This window comes from Borostomias antarcticus (assembly GCF_949987555.1).
Source record: "Borostomias antarcticus genome assembly, chromosome: 23".
In the NCBI taxonomy this organism is placed as follows: domain Eukaryota; kingdom Metazoa; phylum Chordata; class Actinopteri; order Stomiiformes; family Stomiidae; genus Borostomias; species Borostomias antarcticus.
Window position 1 is genome coordinate 4,774,045 of NC_140256.1, and position 22,883 is coordinate 4,796,927.

The window sequence follows — 22,883 nt, forward strand, 5'->3', positions numbered from 1 at the left end:
CCTTTCTACAGCTACTGAATGAAGAGACTCTTCAAGAACAATATTCTGTACATTCTGCAAGATATGTTGACAAACTGAAATGTGTGTGAAATACCCTCACCCCCTGTTATTCCACATTGCTGTTTCAATTGAATGTGAGCATGAAAACCAAGACATTGATTTAGGACTCTTTTTTCAGAATTCAAAAGAGAGAAACCAATCAAAACTTAAACAAGAGCAGGGTAAGCAACATCTGAATGACACTAGAACTCTCCATGGCCACATTCACACACAGGTGTCGACGCATGTGTAGCTGGTGGCACAGCACATGAAAGAAAAGATTTTAATGATTTAGAAAAGGGGATATTCACAAAAGAATAACAAATCTTAAAGCTTTTTTAGAATGACAGAAGACAATATTGAAGAACAGGCAGTGAGAAGTGTCAAAGCACCAGTAATTTGGTCATTTCTCACCTTAAAGGGTTGGGAGTGGATGTTACAAAAGTCGACAGTCGACAGTTTTAATACTTAACATAACAGGAATTTAGAAGAAATTGCTGATTATAAAATGGGTCGGTGATGGTAAGCGATAATACAGTACTCTAAAGAGACAGCTGCTTGTGAGGCAATAGTACCTTTCATAACACGGTCCTCATCAGAGAACAAGTGAGGATAACTTAAACCACTACTTGGGAGGTAATGAGTGTCTAGCAACAAAAACATCTCTCGCTGGTGCAATAACGGTGGCAAACTCCCCCTTTCATGTTTATCATAGTGAATTCTTCAAATACATCTGCATAAAACCAACAGAAGATGAAAACATCGACACCGCTATTGTTAAGAAACCCAAAAGCACATGTAGTGTCTGACAAGTGAGCAACAACATCAAATTGAACTAGGTGTCATCATTTTGTTAACACACTTATCTAAACATAAATGAACACGTAAGAATTTCAGTCTGTTTGGGGACAATATATCCTCTGTGGTTCCTCTGCTCCATGGGAAACAGGTATCCTCCATTTTGTCCAAACAGGCATTTTTAGAGGATTCTGGTCTTTTCATTTGTGGCTGGTACATACATTTTCTCCATGTACCATAGTCTTCTTCCCTTTCTATATCCAGCACAATGTCCCTGGTCAGTTGGCTTGACTGTCCCAGTAAAGCCAAACGGAGAGGGAGTTCAGAGAGTACTGGTGTCTTTCTTCTAGGAGAACTAAGATATACTGTGTATCCCTTTTGAAATCACACTTGGGTTTTGCAGAGGTTTTGTTGCCATCAGAAATCAATCTTCAATCCTTCAACACCCTTTTTCATTCATTGACAAAAAAACAGGACTCCAGCTTGGAGGATAGGGACACTGATTTTCATGTTTAGCCCTATTCCTGGCTTCCCTGGCATGTATCTGACTAGTACAGGTTAAAATATATCGGTTTTGTGCAGTAGAGTTCTGTGTCAATAACGGAGGTTTACAGCATGAAGAGATGGCTGTTGTATGTTCGGTGAAAGTAGTACTGTTTACAAGTTAGCTGTTGTTTCGAAATGCAGAGGCGAAAGGACCTATGGTGTTTACAGGACGACTTCAGAGCTTGGTAAGCATAAACCATGTAATTCCTGAACTTGAAATCCACGTAGATCATACTTTTTAGAGTTTTTCGAGTGTGCCCATAGCTAGCAACGAGCCAGGGTGCGCGCAACAATGTTATTGACACAGAACTATGTACTGCACAAAACAGAAATATTTTAACCTGTACTAGCCAGATACATGCCAGGGAAGCCAGGAATAGGGCAAACATGAAATTCAGTGTCCTTATCCTTTAAGTTTCAGGTTGGGAACAAATTAACCAAAGCAGCAGAAAATATTCCCTTGTTACAGGAGTCACCAAAGGTTAACTAAAAGAAAGGGGTGGGGAGGGGGGGTTACTGACAAGTTTGTTTCCAACCTACCTTCAATCTACTGAAAGGTATAAAATAATATTTTGCAATAATGTTCTGGGTATTTTTAAAACCGAATTCCCTTAAGTTTTATCCTCCATTTGTCACATATCTTACTGACAAATGTGTATGAGAGCAGTACTCAGTCTGTACCCGCATATAGTATCAAGACAACATTTCCCTTGCCAGCAACAAAAGACATTGATAGAAAACTTTTTTTTTTTTTTAAACTTTTTTCTTGGAGGTGTCTTTCACTAGCAACCTCATTAATCAACTCACATTTACAAAACGTCTTAAAGGTTTTCTCTTTGATGTTTACCATAGTTATAATATTGGTATATGTATGCAGTTGAACATCTCAAAAATGTACTCATTCATTAAATTGTAGCTATTAAATATATAAGTAATATAATTATTTTAATAAATAAAATATTTTTCTTGTTGGAACTTTGTGGAGACTGAAACTGTTCTCCCAGTGCTGTGGTCTCCTTTTCTACTGAGGTGTCCTCCCATACATGTCGAACTGCAGGCCAGTAGAAGGCAGAGTCTCAATGGGTGAGTGAGTGAGTGTGTGTGTGTGTGTGAGAGAGAGAGAGAGAGAGAGAGAGAGAGAGAGAGAGAGAGAGAGAGAGAAATGATGAAGGGGGTTTGGGGATGAGACAGGGCCGGTCTGTGTGCCTAGCCGTCGGTGCCATTCTTGTTGGGGGCGTTGGTGCCTACAGGCTGCTGGCCGTCCTTGCGAGGGGGCATCCTCTCGTTTATCCTGTCCAGGCCTCGGGCCTCCTCGAAACTACGGATCTTCTTTGGAGAGAATCCTTGAATGGCTGGGTGAGCAAAAAAATATCATAATTAGATATCAGGAGAAAAATAGTTGGGTCTGTGATGCTGCCTTTTTACAGAGATCTGCTGGTAAAACCTGCAAAGAGTATGTCAATTAAATATATTTTTTTCAAAATGTTTTCATTCATTTGATCCAATGATATGTTTTTCTTGAACCTCACAGTATTGGTCATGGTTATTGGTCAGGTTAATCAAATGCAGGTAATAGCTGACCGTCACTTTGTTAACAGTGTGGGGTGGACAGAGATGCATAGTGAATACAGCACAGGCACAGCAACACAGTGACTCCTAGTGTCCACACATTCACTGGACAAGCTACAGCACAGTACAACCACCTCACAAAACATGGTAAACTTACTTTTAAGTTCCAAGTGCCAAGGTAACCACAAAGACATGGGTAAAGAGATAAAGTAAGTGACTGTTCAAACAGATTTGGGACATATTTTGAGATTAGCACTCAAAATAACAGCACAAAGACACCTCAAGTAGCCTACTACTTTCATGTTTCATTGTCCCCCACCCGATGAAATCGAGGGGGGAATATTCATTTGAACCACGTACATTAATGTCTGTGCGTCCGTCACACATGTACCAGAGCCCACCACCTGGGGGCGCTCGCCACAATTCATTTTTTCCCCATTTCCAAGTACATTCTGTTTGTACAGTACATTTAAAAAACTATGCTTGTGTCTCAATAAAAGTAAATCCACAGAGTTCAGAGGTTGAGGTTTTTAGAAGCTTTAGTGCTTGTTCTAAATGTTAGGATTCTATTAAGTGCATTGTGGGTAAAATTATCATTAGTTAATAATTAATGATTATTGTTATATTTATAACATAGATCAGATTACTCTTATTTAGGTAGTTTGATCATCCTACAATATAATTAAGGAAACTGACTCCATTTATCACCTAAATGGGTTGGCCAATCCATCTGAAACTGCACATGGGCATTGATCATTGGCATAGACAGGGACTGCGAGCATTTGCAAGCAATTTTGGCCAAGTCTGCACAATACACAAGAGTTAAGTCTGTGCAGAGTTGTGCATAAATCGTTCATAAATTCGTCAAAATAATAGAAAAAACATATGCTTGCAACCCTGTCTCACACAAACGTCAACACTTGAAGGGATTTATTTCATTTGGATCCTGACATAATTTGGTAAAAATTAAATACAATGAATGATATTGCTTCAGCATTTTTGGGATCATAGTTGTGTGGGATAGATCTGAGAGTATGGCTTGGTCATATATGTTTTAGGGAATTATAGGGATTATAAATTCATCAAAAGGGCAAATAAGACTTCCTGCAATCTATGTGAGTAATATAATCAGCAATCTATGTGAGTAACCCAGTAAGTTAGCCTATAGACCAGGGTTCGGCCACCTTTACTATCAACTACTATCACTATTTTTGGGGAGAAAATAAATAAAAAATCTGACTGGAGGCACAAAACATTTGAGCCTTCTAATGAAGGGAGTGTTTACCCTAGATATTTCTTTTTGGCCAGGTGGTACACACCCAAGGGGGGACACATTAAGGGAAGGGGAGGTGTGGGGGGAGTCCTCCAGAAAATTCTCAGCAAACACTTCATTTCAAGCATTCTGGTGAATTTTTATGGGAGCCAGGGAGCCACAGGGTGCAGACCTCTGCTATAGACCTATACAATGTTTAAATAGGGAGACATCTAACTAAATATATCATTACACGGCTCATTATACAATTATAAATTAGCCCTGTTGCGACCGATAGCTAACTTTATAGGACAACCTTACAGTGAGCACAACCTGGTTAACTGACAAAAATAGATAACATTTTGACATTGTATAACTTTAAATGCTGGAGCTGCTGCCTCCGCGACCCGACCCTGGATAAGCGGATGAAGATGATGATGATGATGATAACTTTAAATTCATTCGCCACAATGGGCACACATTTCAGCGGGGCCAATAAACCTGGTTAATTGATAAAAAATCAATCAAATTTTGACATTGTGCAACTGTAAATTCGTTCACACATGGCTGTTTCTTGAATTTAATTTACTTCCTTCAGACATCTATTAACCCAACTGCACGACTTCACCTACTCCCCCAGCCTTCATGTAATGTATACTTTGTATCTTGTATCTATCTTGTATCTCACATTGTTTCTCATACAGTATATGATTTACCTCTCTATATTGCTTAGTGTGTGCACAAACTAGAAGTTAACAGAAGAACATTTCAGTCCGTGTTGTAGCTGTATGATGTAGTATGTGATAAATAAACGTGACTTTGACTGAGCTAGTGAGCTACTGGAGGTTGATATGATTCAAACTGGCCAGTTGCAGGCTTGCTGCAGCAGTAGAACACACGCAATGGGTAAAACAACAATCACATTCCAAAATGCAGAATTTGAATTTGAAAAAACTCACTCCTGGAGGGGCCATTAGTCATTTTAAGAACGTACTCCTGAAAGGGTTAAAAACGCAATAGAAGGGACGCCCACCGGTGGCTCACTGGTTAAGGCGTGTACCACGTTAAGGCTAGTCCTTATCGCAGTGGCCCAGGTTCAAATCTGGCCTGGGCCCTGTGGTGCATGTCCTCCCCTCTCCCTCTCTCTCCCACCTTTCCTGTCAGTCTATACTGTCCTATATAATAAAGCACAAATGCCCCCCCCCAAATATCTTTAAAAAAACAAAAACGCAATAGAAGTCTGAAGTGTTAATAAATGGACTATGAGCTAAATGTATTGGTTAATGGCAATGTTATTGCGTAGCACTAGGGCTACTGTAGCATTATTGAACAGTAGATTATAATACCATATTATTGTATGTTTATTTTATTTTTTACATTAAGTACTTTTTCCTACAGAAAGTTAAAAACACGAGGTTCTTTTTATTATGAATTATTTTAATCACTGATATTTTAATTCACTACTTTCTTTTGAATAAATGATTTTTATCATTTTAGACCAAACCAAAAATATGATCGACCTATATGCCGGCTCTATCGACAAATATAAACTAGAAAAGCCACTCCACAAACACATTCAACAACTGTACTGACGACATTCATCTTGGGTGGGGGATGGCAGGTTCACTGTACACACTTGTTTTAGACTAATGAGCCAACACAGACAAGGGAGTAGGCCTATTCTTGCAAAACCAGATATCCGATTCCAAATCATGACCTAAATGTCCTTGGAGACAGATGAATACTGAAAGACTAACATGTCAACAGGAGCAGACAGTGTAGCAACAGCCAAGCAGTGTAACAGGATTAGACTCTGAAAATATCCCTAGGAAGGAGGACCCGGCTGCAAGCCTATCTCAGCCCAGTCTAAGAAGGCTTTTCTCTGGGAGCAGAGGCAAGGAACCTCTAACCCACATGACCTCTGCCTGCAGCTGCTTGTCAACAAGTGATTGGTAGGGTCCCACACCTTATTCCCTCACACAGTCTCCATCTTCTCTACGTCTTTCTGTTCATGTTCATGTTGAGGTCTAACGTGTTTGAGCTCACGTTAATCCTTACAGAGTCCGAGCTAAAGCACGTCCGCCCTATCGTGTACTGTAGTTAGCAGGCACTGGTAATGCAAGATCAGCCATTTAGCATAGTATACAGCAGTTAACATCAACCCATGGCAAAGATCAATGATCAAACACACACAGACAACGGAAAACGACGACGACAAAAAAACAACTGGAGGAAAAAAAGACAGCACAGGAGAAACGTGTGTCCCTTCATAAGGGGGGTGAACACAACACACAACAGTGAGGGAGGGATCCACACACCACTGGCATACCTTTTGCCTCCGCTGCCTCAATGGTGGCTAGGTTAATGTGTGTGGTGGTGAGAGGGAGAAAAACCAGTCATCAAATGCAGCCACAGACATCAATGCAACACATCAAATTCCGCCCCCCACCCCGGTTTTACAATCATAGACAACACCAGCAACAGAATAACAGTCGAGGTAGAAAGCAAGATGGCCCACGCATGCATACATTCGCCAGAGACGTGACAGAATGTGAAGGAGAGAGTGAGAGAATGTGAAGGGGCGAGTGAGAGAACGTGAAGGAGAGAGTGAGAGAGAACCAAGATGGTGCTGCTGGTGTTAAAGGGTCATGAGGGCTTATGTGGAGCAAAAAGGTGAAGGGGTGGGGGTTTGGCTGAGAGCCAGGCCCAAAGAGCCAGGGGCCGAGAGGAACCCTGCAATCCAGGAGGAGAGGGGAGTGAGGAGTACCAGCTAACCACCAGACAGCCCCCAAACACACTCCCAACATTCTGAACCATGTTGAGGCAACCGTTCTCCTGGAAACTGTCATGGGAACGTAATCACTAAAAATCTTCTGGAAGGACTTATTCTCAATGAAAGGCAGCTGATGAGAATGTCAGCTTAATGAAGTGTGTTAAAAGCAAGTCCTCAGAGGAGAAGAGAGTTCTCCTGCAGCAATGAGGTGATTTGTTATGAAAGAACAACGAGCGCTAGGTCAGGTAAGGTAAGTCTAGCTCCCAGCCAATCCGTCACGTCTTCGGGAGAGGAAAGGGGATTAGAGTGACCATTTCCTCTCTAAGGTTTGGCTTTGCATATGAACAGTCATAACCAGTAAGGACCCCCTCCCCTACCTATGACCTCATGGTACTGTCCTCTTTCCAGATTACCCATGGCCAATGGGAATTGCAAAACCAGGAATGGCACGTCTAGATACAACAGGGGATACACCAAACCACTGAACTGTTACTATCCCCTCCCACCCCTCCCCTCCCCTCCAATTACATTTCTATGACAGAGAACGGCATTCTCTAAAGGTCATGTCATGCTCCGTGGCCCTGAACTCCGCCTTGGACGAGTCCTGCTCCCAGCATGCCCCTCTCTCTCCTGACAGGCCGGGGGTTTGACCTTTAGATCAGGGCTCTGGTCACTTCAGTGAAAGGCTGACACCGGTCAGCCTGCCTACGGTGTAGCCCAAAGAACCCCCACCCCCCCCACCCCCCGAGCCCAGCACGTCATTATCGACCCGGCTACCGGCGCGCTCGCTCTCTCATCAGACCAGAGCTCTCTCCTGTCCTACCATCATTGCTGGCCCCTTGGTCGACCATTTCACCATACTGTACTAACATACTACATACTATCAACTAGCAGGGTGAAAATGAACTTTTTGGCTCACGGTGAGTCACCTGCCAAGGGGACTGTAGATGAAAAAATCTACCGGCCAAGTATGTCTTTTTTTCAGATAGCCTTCCGAAATCTAGTTGCCAACTGGAAATTTTACCTACATTTGGCCGGTGGCAGGTGTTAATTTTCAGCCCTGTCAACTAGTATCCAAGCCTATCTGTCAGCGCTGGGCCTCTAGCCCTCCATTACAGTGAGTTAGTGTTTAATGGGGCCATGCTGTGAAGCCATGCAGACACCACAGGGTTTGAACACATCTTGAGGAGTCTGCTGATGTCATACAGCTAGGAGTTAAGGGGCGTTTCCACCGAACGCAAAGCGAAATCTTTGAGTGAGACGAATGCATGAAAGAGTCGAAGGCAGGAGGCGAACGGGTGGAGTTAATCGCAGTGAAACGGCGAGCAACACAAAATGGGCGAATCGAGCGAGAATTGCGCGTTTGCTCGAATTAGAAAATGTTCCGATCGAGCAAACCTTTCACCTGACGAAAGCCAATCACATGGTGATAGTATGGCTAGACATGTGGCACCGTGGTGCATTCTGGGAAATAATTTTAAAGGGGAACCATGCAAATTAACTAGCTGTCGGTCTAGCAAACTAGTTGCTAGCAGCGTTGGTGTAATCAAACATACTTATTGTGACGTGGCACGAAATTTGCTTGTTTGTTTTTCAGGCAAGCGCGATCAAAGCCGCGCGAGGACAGCAAAGCCAACTTCCGCTTCGCGTCCGGTGGAAACGCCGCTTTAGAGGGCCGATAAAAAGACCACCGCCAAACTCGAGAGTGGTGACACTTCTAGGAGCCCCACTGAGTACAAGTGCAGGCCGAGAGCAGGCTGTCCTTCACACACACATCTGCCATGTTCTTCATAGGCCACGTGTTGGCAGCCGTTTTTAAACGTCCATGCCCGGAACAAGGGCAGCGACAAAGACTCAACTAATTCATGAAGTGCCAATGTCAAATGGTGTCGCGCGGTGCATCTCTGGCCATGAGCTGCTGTCAGTGTAGGAGGAATGGTAATGGTAACCTAAGTTTCCAGTGAGAAGATGGCAGACCTGGGCAAAAAATCCTCTATTTGAAATCCTTTCAATGACTTTGTCCTTTGCTTCAGCCTGGCTGGAGCGTCAGGTGGGTGGAGTTTGCGCATTTCGGGAACAGCCCACAGGGTCCGCTGCGCCCGACAAGCACAATCGATCCCAGATAAGTATCTGAAGTGATTTCAAACAGCATTCTGTCCCAGGTCTGCAGGGTAGGGAGAACGATGGTGCGGGAACCGCTCAGAGCGACAGGCGCTGTGATGGAGTGAGAGATGGAACGGTGGGGAGGAGGAGGAGGAGGAGGAGAGGAGGAGGAGGTGGAGGATGATAGGGCAGGAGTGGGAGGGGGGCGAGGGGGGGGTCCCTTACCGCTCTGCAGGGTCTGTTTGCCCCCTGACAGTACTCCCAGGGGCAGCGTCCCGGTGGGGGTTAGCCCCTTGAGGGTCAGCACGCTCTCGCTCTCCTCCCTAGGGAAGTGCACACACACACGCACGCGCACACAGACACACACACACGCACACACACCATTAATACCCATACACACGCACAAAGCATACACACACAGAGAAAAACAATACAGATCCATTAATAGGGATTTAAAAGAGCCATCAGTCTCTAGGTTAAAAGCCTCTGTGGCCTCTGAGATGGCAGGCTGCTCTGAACCAACCCCGGCACCGTTCAACTGGAAAAATGGCTCATGCAATTATCCAGCTGCCCTCCCCCCACCCTGACTCACCGCTGCCTGCTCCCTCATTCTCACAGAGCTGCGTGGCTTGTTTTCACACACATTACTTCATTCTCCACTCATTTCATACGCGCCCGCTCTGTGTGTGTGTGTGTGTGCGCGTGCGTATGTATGTACTGTATACATAGAGAGCAGTTACTGCAGGTTTAAAATGTTTTCACGTTCCACCAGAGCAGAGACAAAGCAAAGAGGAGAGTCTGACCTGAGGACTGAGAACACCCTGGCCATCTTCCCGATGGCTCGGATCTTGTTCCTGATCACCTCCTTGCGCACTGCTGGGACCCCACCTACCAACAAAATGCACAGAGTGAGACCAGAACTCACACAAGTCGAAGGGGAGAGACCAGAACTCACACAAGTCGAAGGGGAGAGACTATCTGTGCCTTTAAAAACACAGGCACTAAACACCAAACCAGAAACCCATAGTCATATTTGAAGCCCGTAATATGAATATGACTAGGCGATCTTTTTATCACTCAAGAAATATTGCTAAGGTGCAACCTTTTCACTCACAGGCGGACACTGACAGATTAATGCATGCTTTTATCACTAGCAGGTTGGATTACTGCAACGCTCTTGTGGATTACTGTAACGCTTGTCTGGTCTACCAAAGAAAGCTATTAGTCAACTCTAAATGATACAAATCCTCACAAAGCAGGTCACACATCACACACCAGTCTTAAAATCACTGCACCGGTCACCTGTTAGTTTCAGAGGAGATTTGAACATTATTTTACTAGTCTATAATCACTCCATAGTCATGCACCTGAATACATCCCAGGCATGCTTTTAAAATACACACCCAGTAGATCCCTGCGGTCCTCTGGCACTAGACTCTTAACAGTTCCAAAAGCTAGGACCAAGAGACATGGGGAGGCAGCTTTCAGTTTTTACGCTTCCCTCAAACTGTGTAAACTTTTAAGCGAGATCTTTTTAATCTCACTTTCATCACGTAGTTTTTCTTAAATAATGTTTCAATCTTTTTGATTTTAAACCTTTTGATTTTATTGATTAATTATGTATTGCTTTCTAATTAGTCTGTTTCTTTTACTTATGTGCCGTTTTGAATTTTCTTTTCTGTAAAGCACTAAATTCCATTTAATTGTATGAACATGTGCTACACAAATAAACCTGACTTCACTAGAACTAAGTACTAACAGTTTGCCCTGGACTAGAACTAAAAAATACCATCTTGTCGCCTGTGTATCGGTTTCCATTGAGTCTCATAGAGACTGTGTGGATAATGCTGTGTAGCATTTCAGAGGGGAGCCAGGATAGCAGGAGTGGAGAAGGGAGGAGGGGGTGGGGGGGTGGAGTGGAGCAGAGGTTCAGAGAAGTGTTCAGCGTCTGTGGATCTGCAGGGAGTCCTGAGATCTCCTTGATGAACTCCAGACGTGTGTGTATGTGTGTGTGTCTGTGTGTGTGCCAGACAGTGCTGTAATGAAGCACTGCTCATAAATCAGCTCAAATGAGAAATAAAGCCTCCAGCTTTCCATGCTACTCACGGAGGCCTGGGATGTGTGTGTGTGTGTATGTGTGTGTGTCCATGCTTGCTTGTGTGCCTATGTGTGTGTTTGCTTATGTGCATGCAAGTATATACGGGAGTATGTGTGCTTGCTTTTATGCGTGCGTGCGTGCGGGTGTGTGTGTGTGCATGTATGCGTGCGTACATTTGTGTGGAAGGAGTCTAGTGCCTTATTGTGAGCAGATGGGAAGCCTTGCTACTAATTGCTTCATTTCTCAGGTGTGTAAGCTATAGGCTGCATGGTTCAACCACGACCACTCACCTTCACACAGGTCATCTCCCTCTGACATGAGCTCATCATCAGAGCAGATGTTCAACACATTCACCAGCATCTCGGTCACTGCAGGGAGATACGGACAGAAACAAAGATTAGCATTTCCAAACTAATTAAAAAGGCTTTTATTTTGTATTTTTATGGCGCTCTCCGCACACATGCCCATCTCTGCTCCTGGTACACACGCCAGGCAGTTTCACTTTACCTTTCTCGCCAACGAAGGGCAGAGACCATGTGAAGACGTCCATGAAGTTGGGAAGCCAGTAGGGGTGGGGGGAGCAGTTGAACTGTCTGATGTTCATGACGTTATTCTCATACTTTAATACAGCAGCTGGGGGAGAGAGGGGGGGGGGGGCAGTGGGCAGGGAAACAGGGATTTATTCAGGCATGACAGTAGTGAACGAAATGGACCAAAAGAAACTTGAGGTCATTTTGCATAAGGCCAGTCATATTCCTCATATGGCCAGTCCAATTCCTCATACGGCCAGTCATATTCCTCATAGGCCAGTTATATTCCTCATATAGCCAGTTATATTCCTCATACGGCCAGTCATATTCCTCATACGGCCAGTTATATTCCTCATAGGCCAGTTATATTCCTCATAGGCCAGTCATATTCCTCATACGGCCAGTTATATTCCTCATAGGCCAGTCATATTCCTCATACGGCCAGTTATATTCCTCATAGGCCAGTTATATTCCTCATACGGCAAGTTATATTCCTCATAGGCCAGTTATATTCCTCATATGGCCAGTCATATTCCTCATAGGCCAGTCATATTCCTTATAGGCCAGTTATATTCCTCATATGGCCAGTTATATTCCTCATATGGCCAGTTATATTCCTCATATGGCCAGTTATATTCCTCATATGGCCAGTTATATTCCTCATAGGCCAGTTATATTCCTCATAGGCCAGTTATATTCCTCATATGGCCAGTTATATTCCTCATATGGCCAGTTATATTCCTCATAGGCCAGTTATATTCCTCATAGGCCAGTTATATTCCTCATACGGCCAGTCACATTCCTCATAGGCCAGTTATATTCCTCACAGGCCAGTTATATTCCTCATACGGCCAGACAGAAGAGGGAGGAGTATGGCAACACCAGACAGCTGGTCTGTGTTTATATAGTCTGGAATAAAATGCTACAAAACAAGGGCATAAGGGGTGGAGTCCGTGCCTACCTTTCAAATCCAGCTACATTTGAACATAATGTCTTGTATAGCCGGGATTAAATGAAAAACTGATCCACCCCATTAAAGAAAACTCCAAAATCACACTTTATGCGCCCTAAATCGTACTTTATGTGCCAAATATGTCGACAGCTCACACGAATGCAGGACTCGTTAGAAAAGCTATGATCAGTGACCAATCAGAGGTCAAATCAGCATCCCGCACAGCCCACTATCTGCACAGGCCAACCACAGCCCACTATCTGCACAGGCCAACCACAGCCACACCAGTTTTTTCCCCCCCAGAGGTTTTCGCCGGAGCGAGAAACAAGAACTTCTGGGTACTCAGATTAGAAACAGCCAGTAGATAAAACAGCAATACAACATGCACTCGCTCGCTCGCTCGCTCACTCACTCACTCACTCACTCACTCACTCACTCACTCACTCACTCACTCACTCACTCACTCACTCACTCACTCACTCACTCACTCACTCACTCACTCTCTCACACACTCTCTCTCACACACACACACACACACACACACACACACACACACACACACACACACACACACACACACACACACACACTCTCTGAAAGATAGAGTACACAAACCTTTATTGTTGTACACATCTAGGTAATTTGGTGCCGAGAAGATTGTAATTAATGAAGGAAAGCCTGTTGTCTGGCTTTTTCTGTACATCCGATACCTGTGATATGACAGAAACTCACACATATTAGATGGCGACATACTGACTGACTTTTTTTATTTATTGCTTCGAACATGTAGTCCATCGTTTCTCATCTATTGGAACGACTCAGATGAACAACAAACTTACCCAGCATCCTGTGCTTCGTGTGCTCTTATTACAGACAACAAGTTATTATTTATCAAAAAGTCACATACTGCCGGATAGCTGTGGGGAAAGAGAGAAGAGAACCCTTTAGAACCAGTAAAAACCGGAGCTACAGTAAATGCTCGGTGCTCATTTGCAATCTCCCAAACCCCCGAAACCTGGCAACCCTGAGGCCTGAGAGAGACGACGGCCTTAGGGGAACAGTTGTGGCCATTAGTGTTGCACTCTGGCTGTTCTACAGTACTTCTGGAAATACAGTTTGAACCGCTGTGTCTGGCCTCTGGCCCGCGCGGCCGGCCTGAATGATGTAACCGGGCCTGAGCCGAGCCAGGCCCCATGGTATTTAGGGGCTCTCCTAGGAGGCCACCGCCAGGTTTTAGTGGGTTTCCTATGACCCCAGCCCACCTCCCTCGAAAGGCTGCTCAGGCAATTAGCAAGGCCACATGCATTCAGTTAGCGTGACACTAACCCATGCCATCTGGACAGTATAGGTGTATGGGGGGAAACTATGTCCTAGAGGCACACACATAAAGGTAGCAAGGTATGTCCACTCCAAACATAGACCTGTCCTAGATTCCTTGGTGGCTGTATATGGGCCTGAAACTGCCTGACTCATTTCGACCCAAGGCACAGTGACACGGGGGCTGAAAGCGGTGGTGGTTAGACTTTGGGCCGGCGCATTGAAGCACCTGAAAAAGTAGGAGCAGCCGCGCACAGAGTTGTGGTTGAAGTGTTCCGACGTCTTCTCGCTCCCGTAGTCCTCTCCGGGGTCAGCCCATATCAGGTCACACATGGGCCCGAACGCTGGAGGCTCCTTAAACCTGTCTAACTGTGAAGGACAAAACCACACCGCAGGGCACGGGGACATTAAGAGACCAATAATAGACCAGGGGGATGAATCAGTCGATACAAAAATAACCGGCCTCGTAGTCCGAACATGGACTCGTGGCCCTCGGGCGCGGCGGGCTACTTACTTTCCTAATGTCGTCTAGGCAGTTGATTTCCGGAGACAGTCCGCCGTGTACGCAGAGGAACTGCTGGTTTAGCAGGGCGGCGAGGGGCAGGCAGTCGAAGGCCTCCATGCAGGCGTCGTAGACACGTTCAGAGTACTTGATCTTACCTGCGACAATCACAGGGGGAAGACGGGAGATGAGGCTCAAACCTGAGGGAAACCACCTATGGCATTGGCTACCTGAGTTCTGTTCTATTTTCACATACTAGTTAAAAGCTGTGGTGCCTGCATTAACCACGCTTCTCAACGATAAGCCTACTTGTTAATATAATAGCCTACAGTACATATTCATTCTTCATATCATCCCCCTCAGCGGGTACTTGCAAAACTGCAGTATTTGGTGATGCTGGCTGATACCACATCGTTTTCTCAGGCCTCAGTGTGACACAATCCCCTTCCAGGTCAGATTAACTGGGGGAGAGGAAGTGATCTCCTTATATGGAGAGGGAAACACTGCTTAGGGGGTGGTAAAGACATGCCAACAAACCGCTGGTGCTGATTATCTGCACTGAACAACCCCAGTTAAAATGGTGAAGAACTGGACAAGGGCAACAAGCGTTGTGGGGTTAAACTACTCCAGTCAGATCCTGGGTGTACTCGTATCCAAGTTAAGGGAGGGAGACAATCTTCAGTCTGGCTTGATGTCACCCATTTGTTTCCTGAAATGGTCAATACTCTCACCACCGCTCTCCCCAGCAGGAAACTCATTGTAGCAGAGACGCCATCGAGGCTGCTCGATGCCAAACGTCTATGGGGCCATAAAACTATTATAGCCGACGGTGGTGCAATCTGTAGACCGCCCATGTAGCCCGTCCACTGAACACTCCTGTCAGGTCAGCTGAGCGGGGAGAGCTGCGTAATAACTTCCTGTGGGCTAAGACTGTCTTGACAGATGGGTCAGGTGGATCAGTGGTGTAAGAAGAGAGCAGGCAGCCCAGCCACAGGTCTGAGCGCCCTGCAGTATCCTAGGCCACCGCCGAGCAGCTAAGAAAAAGCCCCGGCACTAAATCCAGAGTTGCGTCTATTTTTACTGTTTGTTTGTTGTCTGTCATCATGAAGAAAGTGCCCGTGTGTTTCATGCACACGGCTTTTTGCTTGGCTCTGCCCAATTAGTTTAAGTACATGCGAATGAGTGCTTTCATTGTAATCAAATTAGACTAAAGCATCTTTCATTGGAGGGAGAAAAAAAATCATCCCATCCTCAAAAATGGGAATACTTAGCAGTTTAATTCTATTTACTAAAACTGAGGCTGTATTTCTCCTGAGTGGTAACTATCCAGAGTGGTTTGTCTCTGGATAGTTACATACTAATGTTACCACACCTGTGCAGTTACACGCACACGCACACGCACACACACACACACGCACACACAATGTTTCAACTCAATGAGTGTTTGTGCAACTCTCTAAAAACATCCAACAGCATGTCTGGCTGCTCTCTGTGCCCCAACAGCTCTCTGGCTGTTATATAAAAAGGAGGCATCTTCTCTATATACCGATAGTTGTGTGTCATACTAGTGGGATTCTCCACAATCAGCACAGAAGTGCAGTGAAAAGCTTCCAATTCCAGAAGCAGCCACGACTATAACCTGAATTACGGGCAAGGTAAAGCTTCAGCTTGGGAGATAATGTCTCATTCATTCAGCCATCAATCAATCCATCCATCCATCTATCTATCTAACATGTAGCCAACTATCTAGATAGATAGATAGCTAGATAGTTAGATGGATAGTTTAATGATCCCCCTAGGCGGAAATTTGGGCCTGTGCTCCATCTGGCTGCATGATCCAGTAACCACTAAGCAGTGCTTCTCTAGGCTAGAGTGCCCTTTAGAATCCCAAGTACTGTAGTGGCCATTGTTGCATCACATTAGGCTTGGCCTCATTTGGTGTGACAGATGGGTCACACTCACATTCCTGTTTGAAGGTGAAGTACTCTGTGAGGTGCCGGCACTCGTGGTTCCCTCGCAGAAGGAAGAGCGTTGTCGGGTGGTTGATCTTGAGCGTCCAGAGGTACAGCACACACTGGGAGGAGAAAGATGGAGAGATATGAGAGAGAGAGAGAGAGAGAGAGAGAGAGAGATGGAGAGATATGAGAGAGAAAGAGAGAGAGAGAGAGAGAGAGAGAGAGAGAGAGGGACAGAGAGAGAGAGAGAGAGAGAGAGAGAGAGAGAGAGGGACAGAGAGAGAGAGAGAGAGAGAGAGAGGGGGACAGAGAGAGAGAGAGATGGACAGCATTAACAAAGGGTGACATTCAAGCTGATCAGATATGCAAAGATACTGGATCTGACTATGAACCGAGTCACTAAGCTCTACCCAGAATATAGATCACAGATGAGCCGAGGTGTGTGTGAGTTGAACACACACACATCAACTTCAAAAGGTACGTAGGCCATTATAATAAAACATAACCAGGCAGAAAGTTTACTTTCGCCTCTTAAACTAAACACATGGCCTTTTCCCTGTCCACCCCCCCCCCCCCCATGCAAAAATGAAACAGCACATTGAGACTGATCTCATCTGAAAAGCAACAACACGCTATTCTGCCTCCCCCTGTTAAAGGCGCTTAATTGGAAAAAAGCACTAGATTCAATCAAAAATAATTTATCCCCAGAGACTCTTTGAAGCTGGACACGAATGCAGTCCGGGGCCGCATTTAATGTTCGACGGCAGTCTGAAAGGCAGGCAGACATTTACAATCCAAATGAGATCTCTTCCTCTTCCAGCCCAGACAAGGAAGCACTCATTAGTGGCCACTTGCCACTCTCTGCCCACTCATCAGCATTAACATGCGGCAGCCACAGCCCTGTGCAAGGGGCTGAGAACAGGATGTCAAGGTAACCAAGGCCAGCGGACGTGCATACTAATAACAAGCCGAGTGAAAAGGACAAGGAGAGATGGGACACCCTTGACATATCCCTAACCCTACACACCAGCAGGGCTTTTCCTGGCTCAGGATGGGTCTTTGGGGGTTGATGTGCACACAGTTTTTTGAGGAAACCTCAGTTTTATGCCGAGTAGCCAACCAGCATATATAGACCTATATGCTTTGCTGTCGTTCTGACTGAGCTCACTTTTCACAGTCGCGGGAAATCTCCCGACATGACACAAAATGGATATGAAGACAAAATGTTTAAGATACTGATAACCTGTCTATTAACTATCTCGATTACAAGTGGTCCAAACCATGGACAATGCAAGAAAGAGGGATGGGCTGCACGTGAAACAAGCTATCAAACACATTTGGAGAGGATTTGAATTGCTATTTTCATTCACAATTTTTTAGCATTTTGGCATGGTGATTTTCCTTTGGCTCTGACTAAAATCTCTTTGGGGGGAGCGCCAAAAAATCCTCTATGCAGGAAACACCCAGACCAGGTAGATTATGATGTGACGAACGCAGGTGAAGCTCCGGGTACCTGGCGATGGCCTGTAAACGGAGCTTTTCTGAGTGTGAGTAGAGTTGCGGTGGAGAGGAGGGGGGCTGGCCTGGAGCGCCCGGGGCTGACGGTGGTTTTAATGAGAGCTCTCTGCTACTCTCTTCTCTCAGCCAGGCGCTTCGTGAAGAGGCTGGCGCAAGCGTGGCAGACAAAAGGGACCGCGGAGGCCTTTCTGTGTCCAACATAAGTGCTTCCTCGCCTCGCCGCACACTCCAGGCCAAGCCAGTGGCCTCTGTAGGTGGGGGGGGGGGGGGGGGGGGGGGGGAAGGCAGAGGCGGGGGATGTAATCTATGGGTTAAGAGAACTCTCCTTTATCAAAGGGAGAGGGGTGAAGGAGGCGGAGGTGAGAGAGAATGGAAAGGGATTGCTCACACCTTTCCATTTTAGACGCTGGCAAATCACGATAACGCAAAACTCAGAGCAGGTAAAGCCGGTCTTTCTGACGGCACGTTAACCACATCACTCAGTCCCATTTTCCCCGTGTTCTTCTTTTATGCGATTGGAAAAGCGCATGCGCCGAACACAACACTCCTGAATCAAACCATATACTGTACATGAGAGGATTTAAAGATACGTGATTTAAAATAAAAAATCAATCTCTAGACTAGAATCTAGAAAGAACTTCCAACACAACCTCCCTGATAAATAAATGTAGTGTAGGGTGGGTATGAATTCAGTTCGGTGGATCAGACCTCTACTGTCCTTCTACTGGCTGTGCCCTCCCCTGTCCGCACCCGGCCTGCATCCAGCAGTGGATCTCATTATGGCTCTGTTTAATCTACAAAGAGCGATCTGGTTATCCTTACGGAGAGATAAGGCCATGCCCCAATGTGAACCCACCCAGGGTTCACACTGTCACTCCCACTGAGAAAGCGCTGAAATCCACGAATACGGACAGTGTGACTGACCAGTGTGGCCTGTGGCCTTACGGCGCCGGCAGTATTACTACACTGTTGTGACGGACGGTTGGAGCAGAGGAGATTCATGTCACCCAAGAACATTATTGCGAGTGTCACAACGGAAGTGCTTGTGTGAAAGTGAAGCCAGCGACTCCAGGCTAAGTTTTCGGATGCGTCCTGGACACAGAGGGAACAGTCCTGGACACAGAGGGAACAGTCCTGGACACAGAGGGAACAGAGTGTCTCACCCAGAATAGCCCAGGCCCCCATGAGGCTCCTGAAAGCTCCTCTAGTGCTGAAGCTTCACTCGCCCTGTCATTCCCTATGCTCTTTCACACCCACCTCTTCATCTCTGACATTTCGCCAAGTTCACACGCGCGCCCATCAAAAGCCCCCCCGTAAACCGCACACCTGATCGATGCCTTGCCGAACGCTCCCCCGTTCAGCTCTCTTAGGCAGCCCTGGTGGCACTATGAGGACATTCAACACAAGAAACCAGTTTGAGGGTTTTTACATATCTTTGGTCTACTGTACTTCAGGAAATCTGCTCAGTTGTGTTTTAGGGTTGCTCAGAAATGAATGAACTGCAATACTGAACCGCATCCATCCACTATACATAACAATGGCCCCTGAAACTAAACCGTTCCCACCATTCGAATTACAAACTTGCTCAAATGCTAAATTATTCAGTAACCATGATAACCAAACCATTCCATTTATTGGATATATTAGTGATGACAACAGTTCCTCATAGCTGGAAAATTAAAAAAAATCTGGAATGATGGCGTGAAATAAAATCTCTGCTCACTCCCCTGACCCTATCTCAGAAATACTTCAGGTCAAAGGAGAGAATTACTCAAAAGGGAATGAACCGAAGCGCCCCGGTAGCTCAATGGGCTGGGGCGCTTACCATGTAAAGGCTAGTCCTTTCTGCAGCGGCGTGGGTTCGAATCCGGCCAACTCCCTTTGCTGCATGTCTTCCCCTCTCTCTCTCTCCCACCTTTCCTGTCTGTCTCCTACACTGTCCTATTATAATAAAGCAGAAATGCCTTTAAAAGAAGAAAAAAAGAGAATGAACCTGTCAGAATTGCCCCAACTTGGAAGTCAGTCTGAGTATGAGAAAAGAGCCATGGTCACTAGAGAGCATCAATGATGTTAATCTAAAGTCGAAGACCAGAGACCCAGGGACCAGACCAGACCAGGGGCAGGCCAAACCAGGGAAAGAACCACACCAGGGAGTGGAGAGAGCTTGGCTGGGCTGGAGGTTCTGGTGGTTGGTAACAGAGCATGGTCTTGGGGAGGAATTGGCTGGGCTGCATGTGGTGGTGGGCAAAGCAGACAGCAGAAAGACAGCAGAGCGGTCCTGATTACACAGAGCCAGATGGCTCAGTCAGAGGCTGGCAGGCAGCGAGGGACATCCCTCAGTTCCCCTCAGAGAGACACACAGAAATACACACATTCCCTATAGACGCATTCCCTAATCAAAGAAAAGACAATTACCTGTTGGGAACAAGCACAGGCCACATAGTCTCTACACCACATCTACCACATCGCAAATGCTGTAATATTAAGGTTTCGTCCTTGTGATATAACATTAACTGGGCCCTAAGCCAATTGTGACACACTGTCACCTGAAAGCTGTAATACAGAGAGTGCACAGTAAAAACACGATGACACACCGGTCCAGCACGGATAGATGCACACACCAAGAGTACAGTAAATACTGCTGCTCTCAGCACAAGCAGGCAAGTTCCTCTACGGGATCAACATGGGGGAAAAGACCTTTGCGAAGGGACTGAGACCTGACCCAGACAACAGCGTCATCACTCACCTCGATACTGAAGTAACCTCGGTCGACATAGTCCCCCAGGAAGAGATACCGTGTGTTGCTGGGCGAGCCTCCCACCTCAAACAGCTTCATGAGGTCGAAGAACTGTCCGTGAACATCGCCGCACACTGGGGAGGGAGAAGAACGGAACGCTCGGAGATCAAGAAGATCAAATGGAACATCCTTTTGTTGTGTGTGCACACTGAGTGTGTGGGCAGGGTACCGAGCTGACCCTAAGGGACTTGTATGAACTGAGGCAGTGAGGACAGCTAGGACAGAGAGAGAGACAGAGGCAGGGAGATCTGCCAAGGGTGTTGAGTGGACTGTGACAGGCTCCCAAGTCCCTGGTCTGGCAGTGGAGTGGATCCACACACCACCTGTCAACAGATGCAAACAGTGGTGCCATGGAAGAGTGCCCAGCTCAGAGCAGTGTTTACTCAGGGCTTGTGGGACTGGGCATGGGTCCATGGCACCAGAACAGAGAGGTGCATTGCACCAGCATGCATACACGGGACCAGAGAGCAGCCTCCTTTAACCATATGGGGTAGAGCAGCGCAGGGTGGCGACACGACGACTAATAGAGAACCAATCTGATTCTGAACAGTGTAGTCAGTAGGGCTGGGTTTAAAAAATCGATTCATCTTTTTGGGGTTAATGAATCCCAAAATCGATCTTTTATTTAATGAATGAATGAATAAATGAAGGAATGAATAGTTCATTCATTCATTCAATGATTCATTCATTCATTCATTTTTGGAAATCAGTATCAATACCCAGCCCTAGTATTGATGTGTTGCATAACTTGGCAGCCATGTCATTAAGGTTAAAGCTATAAAAACACTAACCGAATCTATATTGAATCGAATTGAATCGAATCGTGATAATCGATTCTGAACCTTGTGAATAGGAATCGAATCGATTCTTGAAATTCAAATCGATACCCAGCCCTAGTAGTCAGTTCGTTCCCATTAGCTCCCTCTGAAGAGCACTGACTCAGAGGGCATAGTGAAGCCCCTCAGTATGGCCTAGGTGACTGGCCTGCTGTCTACCTGTGATGGGCGCCTCCACTTCCAGCATGCACTTCTCCTGGCGGAGGATGTTGGCGCCGTCGTTGATGATGCGGAGCGCCACTTCCTCCTCCAGGCGGCCCTCCTTCACCAGGTGGGCCCTGAGCACCTCGGGGTTGGGCTTGCCATCCTCAAACAGCTCCTTCATGGACAGCCGCTGCTGAGGGGGGTATGGCACGGCTGGGGGGGGGGTCAGGGAAGAACAAACGTTAGGCTTCACTATGTTCCACTGGCTGGTATGCAACAGGAAGAGAGGGTTCTATTGAAGCAACTGCCATAGCATTAAGTCCCAATTCGCCTGTCGAAAAATCTACATTAGAGAATTGAGATAGACAGGATACACATCACTATACTTCAAAACTAGAAATGGTGCTCAGAGAGCACAGACCTCCCCTGAATGCATTTCGAGGCCTTGTGCACGTCAAAATTGAATGGGTTCTAAATTAGCCCATGCTACACCCCTCCACCGAGTTTCACGAAAAGCAGTCTGGAAATGTTTGTGTAATCCTACTTCAAAAAATGAATGGAGGTGAATGGCCATCCGGGCCGTGTACCGGGGGGGGGGGGGGGGGGGGGGCTCGTGATTCACTGGGGAGGAGGTAAAAATGACTGGAGGTGAATGGGTGGCTGTATTTCTCTGTATTGCCCCCCTCGGGTCACAGCAAGCGGGGGGCAGTGCGGTACACACTGGGCTCTCCCCCAGCACACCCCAGTCCAAACCCTGTGTCTCTAGCACCCTCACACAGGTAGCGGACTTCATTCTAAGTTTTGTTTTACTTTGTGGAATCCGGCCCGTGATTCTGATCTATTCCACAATGTAATGGGTTCTAAGGTGGCCCATGATACAACGCTTCACCGAGTTTCATAAAAATCGGTTTGGTAATTTTTGCGCTGTGCCAGCGCCGGAGACAGGTCTGGCTGGACATATTACCATTCTGCAATAGGGGGGGATTTTTTTTTAATTTAAACCAATCACAGTCGTCTTGGGTGGAGCCAGCCCCAGACACAGCGACGGTGCTCTTGCAAAATAGTCTGGATCGAATCTGATTGGTGCCGAGAGAATCTCTCGGCTCGAATCAGATTAACCTGCGTCGCCAGTCTCGCCACTGATTGGGCAGTGT

General features: G+C 46.2%; 1 protein-coding gene across 2 annotated transcripts in view; it reads right to left on the reverse strand.

Moving 5' to 3' along the window:
- The window catches only part of ppp3cca (protein phosphatase 3, catalytic subunit, gamma isozyme, a), a 28,167-nt gene continuing 5,284 nt past the window's right edge, over positions 1-22,883 (reverse strand). Inside the window, exons 2-14 of one of the 2 annotated variants that reach the window (XM_084457189.1) lie at positions 21,745-21,942; positions 20,699-20,823; positions 16,442-16,553; positions 14,492-14,637; positions 14,207-14,346; positions 13,500-13,577; positions 13,276-13,370; positions 11,686-11,811; positions 11,469-11,546; positions 10,484-10,534; positions 9,884-9,968; positions 9,306-9,403; positions 1-2,735 (exon numbers count right to left, since the gene is read on the reverse strand). In XM_084457189.1, coding sequence (XP_084313315.1) covers positions 2,590-2,735; positions 9,306-9,403; positions 9,884-9,968; positions 10,484-10,534; positions 11,469-11,546; positions 11,686-11,811; positions 13,276-13,370; positions 13,500-13,577; positions 14,207-14,346; positions 14,492-14,637; positions 16,442-16,553; positions 20,699-20,823; positions 21,745-21,942 — 1,478 coding nt within the window. In that variant the 3' untranslated portion in view covers positions 1-2,589. The remainder of the gene's footprint in view (positions 2,736-9,305; positions 9,404-9,883; positions 9,969-10,483; positions 10,535-11,468; positions 11,547-11,685; positions 11,812-13,275; positions 13,371-13,499; positions 13,578-14,206; positions 14,347-14,491; positions 14,638-16,441; positions 16,554-20,698; positions 20,824-21,744; positions 21,943-22,883) is intronic. The other variant, XM_084457190.1, reaches the window with a different exon arrangement.